Raw genomic sequence first — 13,382 nt, forward strand, 5'->3', positions numbered from 1 at the left:
TTTTTAACCTTTCTCTCTTATTTGCCTTTCCTTCTCTCCCTCCCCTTCCTTTATTTTTTCCCAATTACTTGTCTTTCATCTACTAGTCATAATGTCTCCAGGTTTTTCTTTTCCTCATTGCCTTTCTCCTCCTTACAAGCAAGTCACTGTCTGCTCTTATTCCCTGAAAATGGAGAAGAGAGGTTGTGAATAAGAAACTACCACAGCTGTTGCTGGATGAAGGCAGATACTGAGATCACTTGGACTGCACCTTCAGGTTGAAGGTTGTTTCCCTTTAACATTGCATTTGTCATTTTGATGAGTTTCTGCTAAGCAACCTTAGAAATGATCAGCAGTGAAAAATGGTCTAATTTTCTTCTTTCTGTGGTGGCATCTGTGGCAGCCCCAGGATCAAATCTCAGCTTGCAAGGTGCTGGGGAAGCTCAGGAGTTAAGGATGGATGAGGATGGGTTTCAACACCCACTGAAGCTATAAGTAAAGGGGAACAAAATAGCCCAAACAGAAATCCAGTGAGACTTACAGAGTATGGACACTTAAACAGCTGTGTGAAATGGGTTCCCATGCTCTTACCAAAGTGATGAGTAAGTTTATTTCATGAGTAAGTTTATTTCATGATGGCTTTGGGGTCTGTGGGCACTGGCCATCTTTCTGAGGCAGCACTTTACACCTGGTTCTTCTGGGGTATGCGAGGTCTCTTAGTGGAGCTGGACTTATAAGACTAAATCAACAGAATTCATAATTAAAGTTGGTTCATATAATAAACACCAAATATAATCCTTAGTTTACAGTTGAGAAAAAATGGAGAAGAAAACCAGAACAAAACATCCTATTCCCTAGCATTTACTTTGTGTATGAGATAGCACTTTCTGTATGAGATATTACTTTCTGTACGCTCAAAATCAGTATTCTTCTGTAGCACAAATCCATGCTAGTGTGGGTTGCTTACAGCAAGGTAGGTGGAAAAACAGGTTACTGTGTGTGTAAGCAAGGCAGTGAATAAATGCATCACAGCATGTGTGAGTGAAAAATCAGGTCCGCAGATTGCTGGAAGACAAGAGCTCCTCATCAGTTGTTAGGTAACACCAATATGTCCGTTTTATGTCTTGCTGCTTTCTTTTTTTTTATGTGATGTAGTATCTTTAAAGGAGGAAAAAAGCCTGTTTCAATGATGTCAACAGAATGTGTTCAGCCACTTGATATCCCAGACGACAGACTGGACAAGCAAGATTCACAGTGTAACCATTTAGGTAAGTGTTATTTGATGATGTCATTGCACTAATGAGGGGTGGTGCCTTCACATCATAAAGTCCTGTCCAGTGTCCATTCTTCCCCTCCAGCAATACAACTAAGCCCCCATGAAAACAGATAGATTACACCTTCTGCTGACACTTCTAGTGCCAGATGGAAAGACAAAGAGCATTTTTCCTGCATATAAGTATCAGCTGAAGCACTAGAGTGAAGCTAATTAAAGAGGAGAATGGAAAAAGTCATTGATCTTTTCCCTGGTAGAAAAAGTAGAGCAGTTTCTTATTTATACCACAGTAAATTGAAAGCTAGGATATAGCTGAGCTTTCCCTGACCATATTTTCCATATGCAATTTAAGTAAAAGGTTTCAAGCATTCCATTTGCCATCACTGGGACAGCTTTCTAAAAATGTTTTCTCCTTCATCATCAGTTTCCTTTTGAAGCTACTACACACAACTTTTACACTTTACAGGGTTGTCTTTGCTCTGCCACACTCCTGAATACCAGACTTCATGCTTGATAGATATGCTTTTTGCATATTCATGGTCTTTACCTGTGCTTCAAGTGCTATGATTTCACTCTTATCTTGCAAAATTATCCTGAAGATTTAGAAACCCAGAAACAAAAATCTGTTTGCTCGTTGTTACTTTTGCGGTGACAATAATGCAACACAAATGCAATTTCACTTCCTTGTAAAAAATTGTCTCACCACAGGTTTTATGAATTTTGTTTATTTGTACTGCAAGGAAGATATCCTAGTTCTGTCTCTGCTACATGGCATTTCTAGCCACAGACACCATTTTTACAACTGCTGGTATGCCAAACATAATTGGTCCATAAAATTGCTTATTTAAGTACATACAGAAGGAGTTTCATTCTACTGTTGGGAAACTGAAACAGTGGGAGGGCAAATGACCTCATTAGGACTATGAAGAAAGCCTATGAAGGCCAGAAAAAGAACCCACATCTCCAGGGCCTTAACCCAGAGGCCATCCTTCCCACATCTACCTGCAGGCTCACAGACATAACAGCTGCCTTAAATAGTGTGAGAGTCTGGAACAAAGTCATGCTTGCATCCAAGTCTGCAGTCAGGGGTTGGGTAAGGGTGTGGGGAACCCAGCTGAAGGCAAACAAGTAGCTTTTAAGAATTTGAAGCATTGGTTTCTGTGATGATACTAATGAGAGGTTCACAAATGAGTGGTTAAAATGCTTAAAGAATCATCATCAAGGTTATTGGCAAAAAAGCAGGTTTTAATATGAATTTATGAGAATTCAGCTTTAACAGAGGTAAGTGGCAAGGTTCATTCTATTACTTACTGTGTAGACAAAGCATACATAATTAAATTGGTTTAGAAGCAATTTGGAATTATTTACATGGAGACTGGGGATGCAAGAGGGTAAGGGTGCAGAGCATATGGATATAAGAAAAGGGTGCAAAAGCACTTAATCATTGACTAATTTATTATTTTTTAAAGTAATTCTATAGGATTTGCTACAATTATAGCAGTGAGTTAATTATATACTCAAAATAACAACATTCATACCATAATCTGTTCACTTGCATGAACACATGAAAAAAACGTATACATCTATATCTACTAGTGTAAAGGTACTTATCAAAAATTCCCCTCAGGCTCAGTGCAATACTCATATCAAATCCCTTAGGTGTTTCTCAACAGGCATGGACTGCACCTCAAGGAGTATGTATGTGTGGAAGTGGTATCTGCCTAGACCTTGTTGTCAGCGACGGTCTTTCAAGAATTGCAAACTTGAGGGTTCGCAAGCTCCAAGAGGCATCCCAGTCAGAGGCCCACCGTGTTCCAGGAGAGCTCAAACAGCCTTACTTAGTGCTGCTGTTTGTAGCGTCACAAGATGATTTTTCCCAAAAAGTCCAGTAACAATAGTACTATTACACTCAGGCTACAATTCATTTTTTTCAAAAGGTCTCTTAACAATAGTACCATTTCAGTTGGGCTACAACTGAGGTAAATTACTTACCAAGGCTAATAAGAATGACTGCTTATCCTTTGTTCCTCGCCTTGGTCGGACTGCTGATGTTCCTGATATTGTCAGAATAGTTCCTACCTTTACCATACAGGAGCACCCAGTATGGTCATGGATGCTTCACCACCCAACTGGCACAGTTAAGGGGCACTTCACCACTCAGCTGATTCAACTAAGGCTTGTCAGAAGCTGCTCAGAGATTGCAGAGCAGGCCTGAAGAGGAGTTGAGGGAGGGGGATGTACTACCACAACAAGCTATCTTCGGTATTTTTAGCTTGCATAAACACCCAGAAATACAGACACTTGTAGAAAAAGTCATGTTGACCCTCTGAGTCATCTGAGTAAAGGATTGTTTCAAAGGAAAAACAAAAATCCAGCGTAATGTTACGTAAATAAAGAGCAAATACCAATTGCTCAGTACCTCTGGAAATAAAGCTAACTCTTGAAGGGAACAATATACTGGCTGACTGGCTCATTTGAGCAGTACCTCAGACTGACCCTATATAAGTAAAACTTTCCTTCACAAAACTGCCCTTGTAACTCTTGAAGACACAATCCACACAGTTGCCACTGGATGAAACAGGGGTGGCCGTGGAACCTCTGCACACAATAATGCAGACTTCCCTCTGACATGTAAACACACAAGCTTCCCACAACTCTCTCTCTCAGTTTTATGTCTACTGCCAACAACACAGAAGGCCCACCTAAGTCACCTGACTCCAATGTAGCGTGGCACAGAGGCCCCTTTTGTTGGCTTTCTAAATATTTAAGAGATTTTTCTTCCTGGGCATTTTAATTTACTTGGATTAAAGCACTATTATCAAAGTGTTTATTTTCACCATCTGGTTTATTACTTCCCCTAAGTTTCAATTTCCATTATATTTTTTCCCTTCAGAAGATCTTTCAGAGCAGCTGATTAAGAGCTGCGACCTCAAAAAAAAACCAAGAAAAGGTAAAACCCTCACAGCTTCCCAGAAGACTGAACAGGAGCAAAAAAAGCCAAAGAGAAAAGATACACCAGCATTGCACACTCCACCACCTCTAACAGGTGAGCAGTAAATCTCTTGACTTTGAAATCCCAATTCATCTCTGGGGACTGAAGCTGGGTGAAAGTCCATAGAATGTTCATTCAGTTATGTCCCCTTGGATGCAGACAGGAACACAGCTGCATGCATGTGCACCTGGGAAGGCAGGTGAACAGAGTCTGACTTTCTCAAAGACACTGCGTGTTAGCTGAAGGGTTTGCTTTCACTTCTGGAAATATCAAGGTGGGTAGGTTTATGCTCTGAAAAACATGCTCCTGTGGAGCTCATAGTTTTGCTGCTAAATGATGTTACATTTATGTGTGAAATGATGTGTATTTATTAGCGGCTGCTGAGCCATGCTAGATGTCCCAATTGGATATGGTCCAAGTTCCAAAAGGATCAAGTCCAGCCCCTGCACTTTCTCGTGAAACTAACACCCAGTGCACAGCGGGAGGCTGAATGGGAATGAGACTGGGAGTAGACCAGTGAAGCACACAAACCACGGCAGGATGCTTCTCCTGGAAATCACAGGGCTCATGTGATATGGGGACTCTGGCAAAGGGTAGGTGCTTCAGGAAGACAGAAACATCGCAGCAACAAAGGGGCTCCTTGTAGGATGCTGCCTGCTGTGGCACAAATACAGATGTTCGAGAGCCAAATGCCACCAACCTGGAGAAAGGAAGAATAAGCAGGAGACTGCCACTGAAACCTAATGATCCAAGAACAGCAGTGGGAATAAATGTTTGTCACTCTAAGCTAACAAGCCCTCCTTTTTATACTCTCCAGGGAGAGAGCTGTGCTCTTGTATTATTGAGTTCTTCTTCCCATGTTGCACATACATGGAGGAGTTAGCTAGTAACTGTTTGTATGCTTCTCTATATATCTACAATTCAAGTCAAAACCAAGCAACTGGGATTTTCCAGTATTTGTAATCCAGATATTGAATTTGACTCTGTTCAGTTTTCACTGTATCTTCCATCAGCAATTCTCTCTTAGAAAGAGCAGCTCAGAGGCTGGAGAGCTGCATTTTCTTCCTGCAATTGTCATATCATAAAGAAAACATTGTTTCACTAGTTAAAATAGCCGCTTCTCTATGGTCACATTGTTCCCAACTAACGTCTTGATCATCTGTGTGATTAAGCTACTGTGGTAAGATGTCTAAGGTTCTGGAATAGGCGATTACACTCATCTGTTCCACGATTTCTGATGGGCTGTAATTTAGTGCATTTTGTACAATCAGAAGCCAGCTGGCCTATTGATAGCATCATTTTCTAGAGCCTATGGGATATAATTAATTTGAAAGAAATGGAGGGTAGGTACACCATGCAGCAGATCAGTTGTGCTATAGTACTTTAGAGTAGTCTTTGGGAAAGTTACATAGGTGAAAGTTTCTTCAATGTAAATAGGCTAAAGTAGCATTTTCTTTATTTCTTGCTTGCAGGCATACTTTCAGACTCATCTGATAATCTGCTGAAAAGGTACAGTATCACAGAGAAGTCACAGAGAGAGAGAGTGAGTCCAGTCTCTCAAATCACTGAACTGGAGCAGAAAAAGCCCAGGAGAAAAGATACACCTGCAATACACATTCCACCTTTGATAATAGGTAAGAAACTTAGGTAAAGATCCTCCTAAAGCAAAAAGTGGCTAGTGTCAGAGATATACTTGGAAGGCTGAAAGGAGGTTGCTCTCTGCTCAGTGTACTTAGCAGATCTTGAATTGGACCTATTTGGTCTAAATATATAATAGCAGTGGGGGTTCATGAAAAATCTATTACATAACCCATGTTCAAGCTCTGGGGATAGAAAGGACAGGGAGAAAGAAAAGGCATTTGGTCACTCGATGGTCTTTTGAAAACTGCAATCCTACTTTTTTGAAAAGCCAGCTACTACCCTGCTTTTCAAACCTAAGCACATAGAAATTTTTAGGCCACCAGCACTAAAATGCCTCAAACAACCTGGAGCAAAGTTGTATTGATTAATACCCTCTTCACTCCACAATCCCTAACATGCACTGAGGAAGGCAAGTGAACTTCTCATTAGCAGCACCTTAAAGATAATTCTGTGCTTCTAGCATAACATGCAGTACATACACACTACATACATAACATGCCAATAGGCAAGGGAAGGGGAAGGAGAAGAAGAAGGGGAAGGGGAAAGGGAGGGGGAAGGGGAAGGGGAAGGGGAAGGAGAAAGAGAAGGGAACCCCTACAATGGATCATTTGAATACAGCTAACCTGTTTTTTGGGTAAACTCAGGAGTAAGAGTTCAGGAATGTACGCTAAATAAAGCTGCACTGTGCTTTATGATCATGCCCCCTCTCTTATTTAAATTAAGAAGTAATGAAGGAAAGTATATTTATGTAATTCTGATTATCTAGTTATAGCCTTTTTAGAGCAGATGCTAGAGACAACAGAAATGTAAGACCCAAACAGAGGTCCCCAGCTCTCAGATGGACCCATGCTAGTCGTGGGTCAGATGCTTACCACAATCAATAGCAAGATCATTACCAAACCGGAACACCAATGAATCACTTCGCTAACTGATGAACTCCAAAGGTTCCCAGTAGAGTTCAGGATTCAAAGCTCAGAGAGGGATGTAACCCAGAGATGCAGGTTATAAACTTTCTGTGGACCACCAGCGATTTCAAGGGCAAATCATCATTTTAATGCAAAACAATGGAAAGGGAATACAAATGGGAAGTCAAAACAGTAGTGATTTGTATAACACTAGGAAAGTATTTTTTTCTTTTATATGATGCCTCTGATCACTTGTGAAGAAAATGTGCTTTACTTAATGCAGTTTGGAAGATCTGGGTTTAAAGGAGTGAGAAGCATGTTTGATTTGGGAAACATTTTTAAGTTAGTCTTTCTTTGTTTGCTGTTTAAATAAATCACTTAGCCTCCCTACCTCTGTTTTCCTAGCTGTCTGTAATATGAAATACAGAATTATATCTGCATCCTGCAGATATATTTTAAGGATTGGTAGTTTGTTCTGTTAATATCTACCGAGGGATCTGACTAAAGAAAGCAGAGGGTAAATACAATGTAATCATAATTTCCAACAGAACTTTCAAGTACTTGCAATTTTTGGCTAGACTCTAGAACAACGGTTCACAGAAACATGACTGTTTCTGTTAGAAAGCTAGAAACTAGGCAGAAGAAGTTGTCTTAAATCATCTATTTGTCAGGTGCCACCTAGATCTAAGCCACTCCTCCTGGGCTACAAATCAGAAAAACAACAACATAGCACGTGTCTACAGACTGCCTATGGACAACTGCTGCAGCTGAGTTGGGAGAGGCAAGAGGTGAATGGTTAAACATCCATTCTTCTCACCCAGAGGTTTTCAATGGGCGTGTGGTATTTTCCTAAAGGAACCACCTTAACTGGTTTTCTAGGCTATGAGAACGAGGCTTTGAAACCGGTTTTACTAGTTATATCTGATTAGAAAACCTCAGGCAGCCACACTTCAGGAACTGCTTTCCCATATTTACACACATATTTACATTCTAGCTCAAACCCACAGGCCTGAAGACCATTAATTTAGTTAATGGACTATATATTGCTAAGTGGGGATGACAATAGAGTGTTCCAGAGTTGACTACAGGCTTGGATCAGATTCAAGCCATTTACTGTCAAGTGATATGGAAAAAAAGACCACTAGAATTCTGATTATATTTTGTCTTTGAGTCTAATCCCTTCAGAAGGACAATTTGTTGGCTGACTGAAGGAAAACTTTCCACTGAAGGAGACATCTGCTCATTAGTTATTTGTATGGATATGGCATAATATTAACTGTGCCACTTCAGTAGAAGTTTGAAGGCTGAATACATTTAGAAGCCTGAACCTTGCAGAGGAGATTTCAGATAACTAATTTAGTAGCCCCCTCTCTTTATCTGCATTTCCCAATTGGATTGGGTGTTTGCAAGGTGCAAAATTGATTCTGCTTCTCACTTGGACCACGTCACCCAGTAGAGAAATGAATTTTCTTCATTTTATATGGTACATTTCACTTGCTTCTATTTGTGACAGAAAATCTCTCTGACCACCCAAAAGGCTAAGGGACTGTCCTAGGAGTGCTGGTCAAAACAAAGAGGGATAACACATATGCTATTTTAGCTGCATTTACTACAAACTATTTGTGTGGACAGCTGTTCAAGTGGATACTCTATTAAGCTCTTTTACTAGAATTAAGTGGAGTTTCTTGAATTGGTATCTAAAAGGGGTTTTCAGGGGATCTGAAGGGGATATATTAGAAATGGTGACAGTCCTCATTAGCAAGTCACAGGAGACACCATGTAGCACTGAGTGCTGCTTACTGCAGCAACACTAATAACAAGGAGACAGGACAGAAAGGTCTGTCTATATTTATTTAGCTCACATAGTCCTGCTGGGTCTTCTCAGGTCTCCAAGACTATAATTCAGGTTCTGTTTCACACAGCAGTTCCACAAGAGCTTAGCTTCTTTGTGCTACCTGATGGAATAAATCTGAAAGTAAGCAAATATTGGACCAGCCTTCAACCAAAACAAGTAACTTTTTCATAGCAAATCATGGAGCCATCACTGGTGAATTTCAACCAGCAGAATGATGTATGTTGGTATGTATCTTGAAAAGTAAATATGCATCCTTAGAATAGGAAGGGAATGGAATTCAGGCATTTAAATACATAGGTTACTTTGCCCGATACAGGCACAAGTCTGCCACAGGCAGTTAATCCCTGGAAAACAGATCCAGAATACGGGATCTGAAAAGCCCTCTACAGAGAGGCAGCATCTTAGCAGGCTGCTTTGATTCCATGCCAAGTGCTCGAAAGTGGCTTCACCGGTAGGCAACCAAGTGTCATTGGAAGTATAATTGAAAAGAACTGAAAATGGCATTCATTTCTGTCATTCTCTCAATAGTAAATGCGCATAGTTTGAATTTTGTCACACATTTGAAGGTACATTTTAACCATATATTAGTTATATTTTCCCTGTTCCTCAAATGGTCCAGGATGTAAAAACCAACAACAAACTCCCCTTTGGAGAACACATAAGCCAAACCCCAAAGACAACAGGAAAAAAACATATCTGTGTTTGTCTAGATTGCCTATAGGGATAGAAGTCTGTGTGGGGAATATTTACATCCATCTCCATAAAATGACATCATTCTTTGATGTTAACAACAATGGTTACTCAATTGCTGCTTGAACAAATGAAGTCCTTTGTGTTTCAAATTAACATTATTTTATGCCTTTCAGTTTATCTTATAGTGCTACTGAAACCAGCTAGTTCACAAGAACAGCATATAAATGAAGCAGGAGCTAACTTAAATGAAGGGCAGTATAGGTCAATATTTCCATTAATTCGTCACCTCTGAAAAGACTCTAATTTTGAAGAAAATCTTCCTCTGCGGTATTATCTTATTTTCGGACCTTGTCAAGACTGAAAGCCTTCTCTGTGAAAGGACTTTTGATGCATAAAGAAGCAAAACAATTTGGTTTGACAAAACACCTTGGCTGGCTAGCAAACAGTAGGAGATCAAATTAAAAAGGAGAGATTTCATTGGTCTCAAAGCAATGGTATCCCTCATCCTGTTTGTAGACTGCTAACATCCACACGAAGGCATGTGGGCATAAAATCCATCACAGAGGTCACTTGCTTTTTACTGGAAACAGGCAAACCCAGCACAATATGTTAAAATAAGTTTCAAAAACATTTTGTACCTAATGCATTGTTCTCACATCACTCTTACTTATTTTCTAATGAGGAGAGCAGTTACAATATTTGTTATACCTTGGTATCATATAAAAGCCTCCAGATCACCAAAGGGTGGACTTACTGATTTAACAGAGAAAAAGAGAAAGAGAGACACAGAGACACAGAGAAAGGAGAAGAGACAGATTTGTGGGAGGTATGATCTACAACCCAAGTGTAGGAGCTTGGGGTGGGTCGGACAGTCGGGACGGACGGAGACGAGAGATCTCTGTAGTCAGATCTTGGAACATGCGGTTTATTGCCAAGGGCGTGGGTACAGGGGCACTGCTTAGAGCTGCAGCTGGCAGCTCTGAGCAGGCCCAAGAGAGCAAGAGTGTAAGCAGGTAAGGGAGTAAGTAGAGTGGATCAGTAAAGAGAGTAAGCGGGTAAGTAAAGAGAGAGAGAGAGAGTGGAGTGGTCTGTGAAGTCCTGGTTACAATACAATAAATCATCTTCTGTACTGAATATTCTAATTTTCACTAGCCAATCTAATACAAGATACAAATCCTATAGCATTTACATACAGCCTATAAGAATTGTTATATTACCATAGAGTGTTACATCTTAACTCCTAAAAACTACTCTTTGGACCCCTTCTGCTGAGCTAGTAGGGTCTGCTCTGACCCTTGGACCTGCCTGCAAGCAGAGGGTATTGTTCAATCAAGAGGGGATTACCTTCAGTTGGCCATACCATTGTTTTCCAGTTGTTCAGTAGCTAAGACTTGGTATCTCAAAGGTGGCTTTCATTTCGATGTCGCTTATGGTTTTCATATTCCCGAAATCTTTTGTCAGGCAATCATATTTATAAGGCTTTCCTGTTTCATCTTCCCCAACACCCAAGTCTACTTTCACATTGTTCTTAATTCAGAAGCTTTTGCAATTTATTGATACTATATAATTTCAGTGGAGATGGCACTTGTCATGTGGGTATTTTAACATTTGTCTATTTTGCCACCTGCACTTGAAAAATCTAAGTAGTATGGCTATATACATAGAAGAAACACATACATGTCCACAGAAGCTGTTTCAATCACAAAGATTAATTACAGTATTTGCTTCATCATGCAAGCTCTTTCCCTTATTTAGCTACCCAAACCCTTCTAACAAACAGGTTCCCAAATGAAATTTCAGAGTCTCTTTTTACAGGTAGCAAAAATATGCTGGATTTAAGAGTGCTTAATAATTTTAGCTAAAAATGCAGTGACTCAGTTCTAGTTTCCTAAATATTAGGAGACTGAAATGCCAAAAATAAATGAGGAGTAACTCACATGATGCTGGAAAATGACATTAAAATCAAGAAATAAGAGAAAACTGAAAAATTCTCTTTAGCCTGATATTTTCTAAAAAGTAGTACATTAAATCAACTCCTTTTTTCATCTTTATTTTTTGTTTGTTTGTTGCTTGTTTGTTTGATTTGGTTTGTTTTTGTGGTCTTCTCTTTTTAAGGCACCAAGCTGTTTACAGAAGAAGAACAAACAGTGATTATGGAAGATGAAGAAAAGGATGGAGACACAATCCACAGTTAGATTACAACAATATTTCTATAATACAGTGTAAATAATCAAGGGTCATTCAAAGTGGCAGCACATACAAAAAAGTTCTTTCATCTTTATAAATAATTATTTTCTCAATTGTACACTTGAATTTAAACTATCATCAAGTGTTTATCTGCTTATCTCCATCTCATAATTCCCAGCAAGCATCAATGGAGATGATGGCAGAAATTTCAGTTACACTTAGGGTTTGAAGGATTCTGTCAGTTTACTACAAGTGGCTTCCTAGCATTTTTGTCAATGAGGAATCCACCTCAGGTCAGATCTAGCTTTGTGCAGTGTGGTACTCATACAGTACCTGGCACTAGATACTAGAGAAGTGGTAGTGCAGAGCAGTAAAACATCAACTAATGATTCAGACTGCTTTTTTTGCCTGACACTTTACCTCATTTGTCAGCTTTCCTTTCCTGGAATAACACTGACCACAGTGAAAATTCCCATATGCAGAGCTGATGGGATAGATGAAGAAGGTGAGAGGGCAGGAGTCAACTCTATAGTCCCTGAAATGTAAAGCAAAAATTTCTTCTGCCTGCTCATGAATTGTGTCTGTAAGGAGGAAAAGGTGAATTTACTGTAGAATGAAAATTTATACCTAAGGGCTCTCAGCATTGACAGACACACCAAACAGGATGGAGGGCAGAGATCTCAGTGGAGAAATGCTAGGGAAGTGCAAAGCCTGCCTTTTACCCCTGTGTTACACAATTATCTTCACTGGGTTGATGAAAGATAAAATAATTGGATAGTTGATGGTTTTGCTCCAAATAATTTCTTTTGACATCTGCTTTTTAAATTGAGTCCTAGGTCATAAGTTAGGAGAGGTTGTAAAGATTCAAAATCACAGCAGGAAGGTAAAAATAGAGTAAAAGCAATAATGTTACTCAATGACAAATGCTTACTGCAAGGTAGAACAGCATTATGTGACTTTTTTAATAGTTTACCTCAATGATTCAAAAAAGATCTGTTTACACAGCCAGCTACAGCCTTCAGCATTTGTAGAGAGATGGGTATTTGTAGAATATTTTACAAAAAAAAGATAGAACTGGACATCGTGCTTGCCTTAATAACTCTGGGCTAGATGGAGTAGCATGGCCAGTTGAAACCTTAGAGAACTGAGCAGAGAGGTTGAAGATTATCTAGCTTGGTGGACTGAATTTAGTTATCTTTTTAACTCACTTAGGCAGACAGCTGAGGACCATAGTAGCTTGGACTTCATTTGCCACTGTGACTGACCCAGCATCTTTCATGAGAATGCAATCCATTCACAAATATATGTCAATGTATACTCTCAAGATGTAATCAATGAGCTTACAATAAATAATTGCATATTAAATTGTGCAAGAGGTCCACTATATTATTAATGAGATGCCTGTTATTTAGAAAGTGCATTTGTTTTTATCCTATTAATCTATCAGTGAGACAAGATAGTATTTAAAATATAAACAATCAATAGTTAAAATAACAACATTAATGTAAGATCCACAGTAAAGTATGTCACAAGTACATGACAAGAAATACATATGATTCAGGTCTAGCTTTACCGGTGAAGTTGGTGAATATTTTCAGTACACACGTAGTGAGTTGACCTTGGCTGGATTCCAGGTACCCACCAGGCTGCTCTATCACTCCTCTTTACAGCAGGACAGTGGAGAGAAAATAAACAAAAGAAAAACAAAAGCGAAAGCTTACACATGCATAAGCAAAGGGGAAAACAATTATTATCTACTTCTTGTCGCTGTTGGGGTGGTCATGACACACACAGACAGTGCCTCTTTCAAGGGCCAAAAAGCCGTTTCTTAAACAAAGCAGCCTCTTTTATACACCT

General features: G+C 39.5%; 1 protein-coding gene across 1 annotated transcript; it reads left to right on the forward strand.

The window, feature by feature from the left end:
• Window positions 1–1,165: 1,165 nt before the first annotated feature.
• Window positions 1,166–11,533, forward strand: PPP1R17 (protein phosphatase 1 regulatory subunit 17; the record flags this gene model as incomplete). The annotated part of the gene is made up of 4 exons (XM_082281040.1): window positions 1,166–1,247; window positions 4,146–4,298; window positions 5,717–5,878; window positions 11,454–11,533. The coding sequence occupies 4 exons, from the start codon at window positions 1,166–1,168 to the stop codon at window positions 11,531–11,533; spliced, it is 477 nt and encodes a 158-aa protein (XP_082137166.1).
• Window positions 11,534–13,382: the final 1,849 nt, after the last annotated feature.

Source organism: Coloeus monedula, assembly GCF_965178545.1.
Source record: "Coloeus monedula genome assembly, chromosome: 1".
Lineage (NCBI taxonomy): Eukaryota > Metazoa > Chordata > Aves > Passeriformes > Corvidae > Coloeus > Coloeus monedula.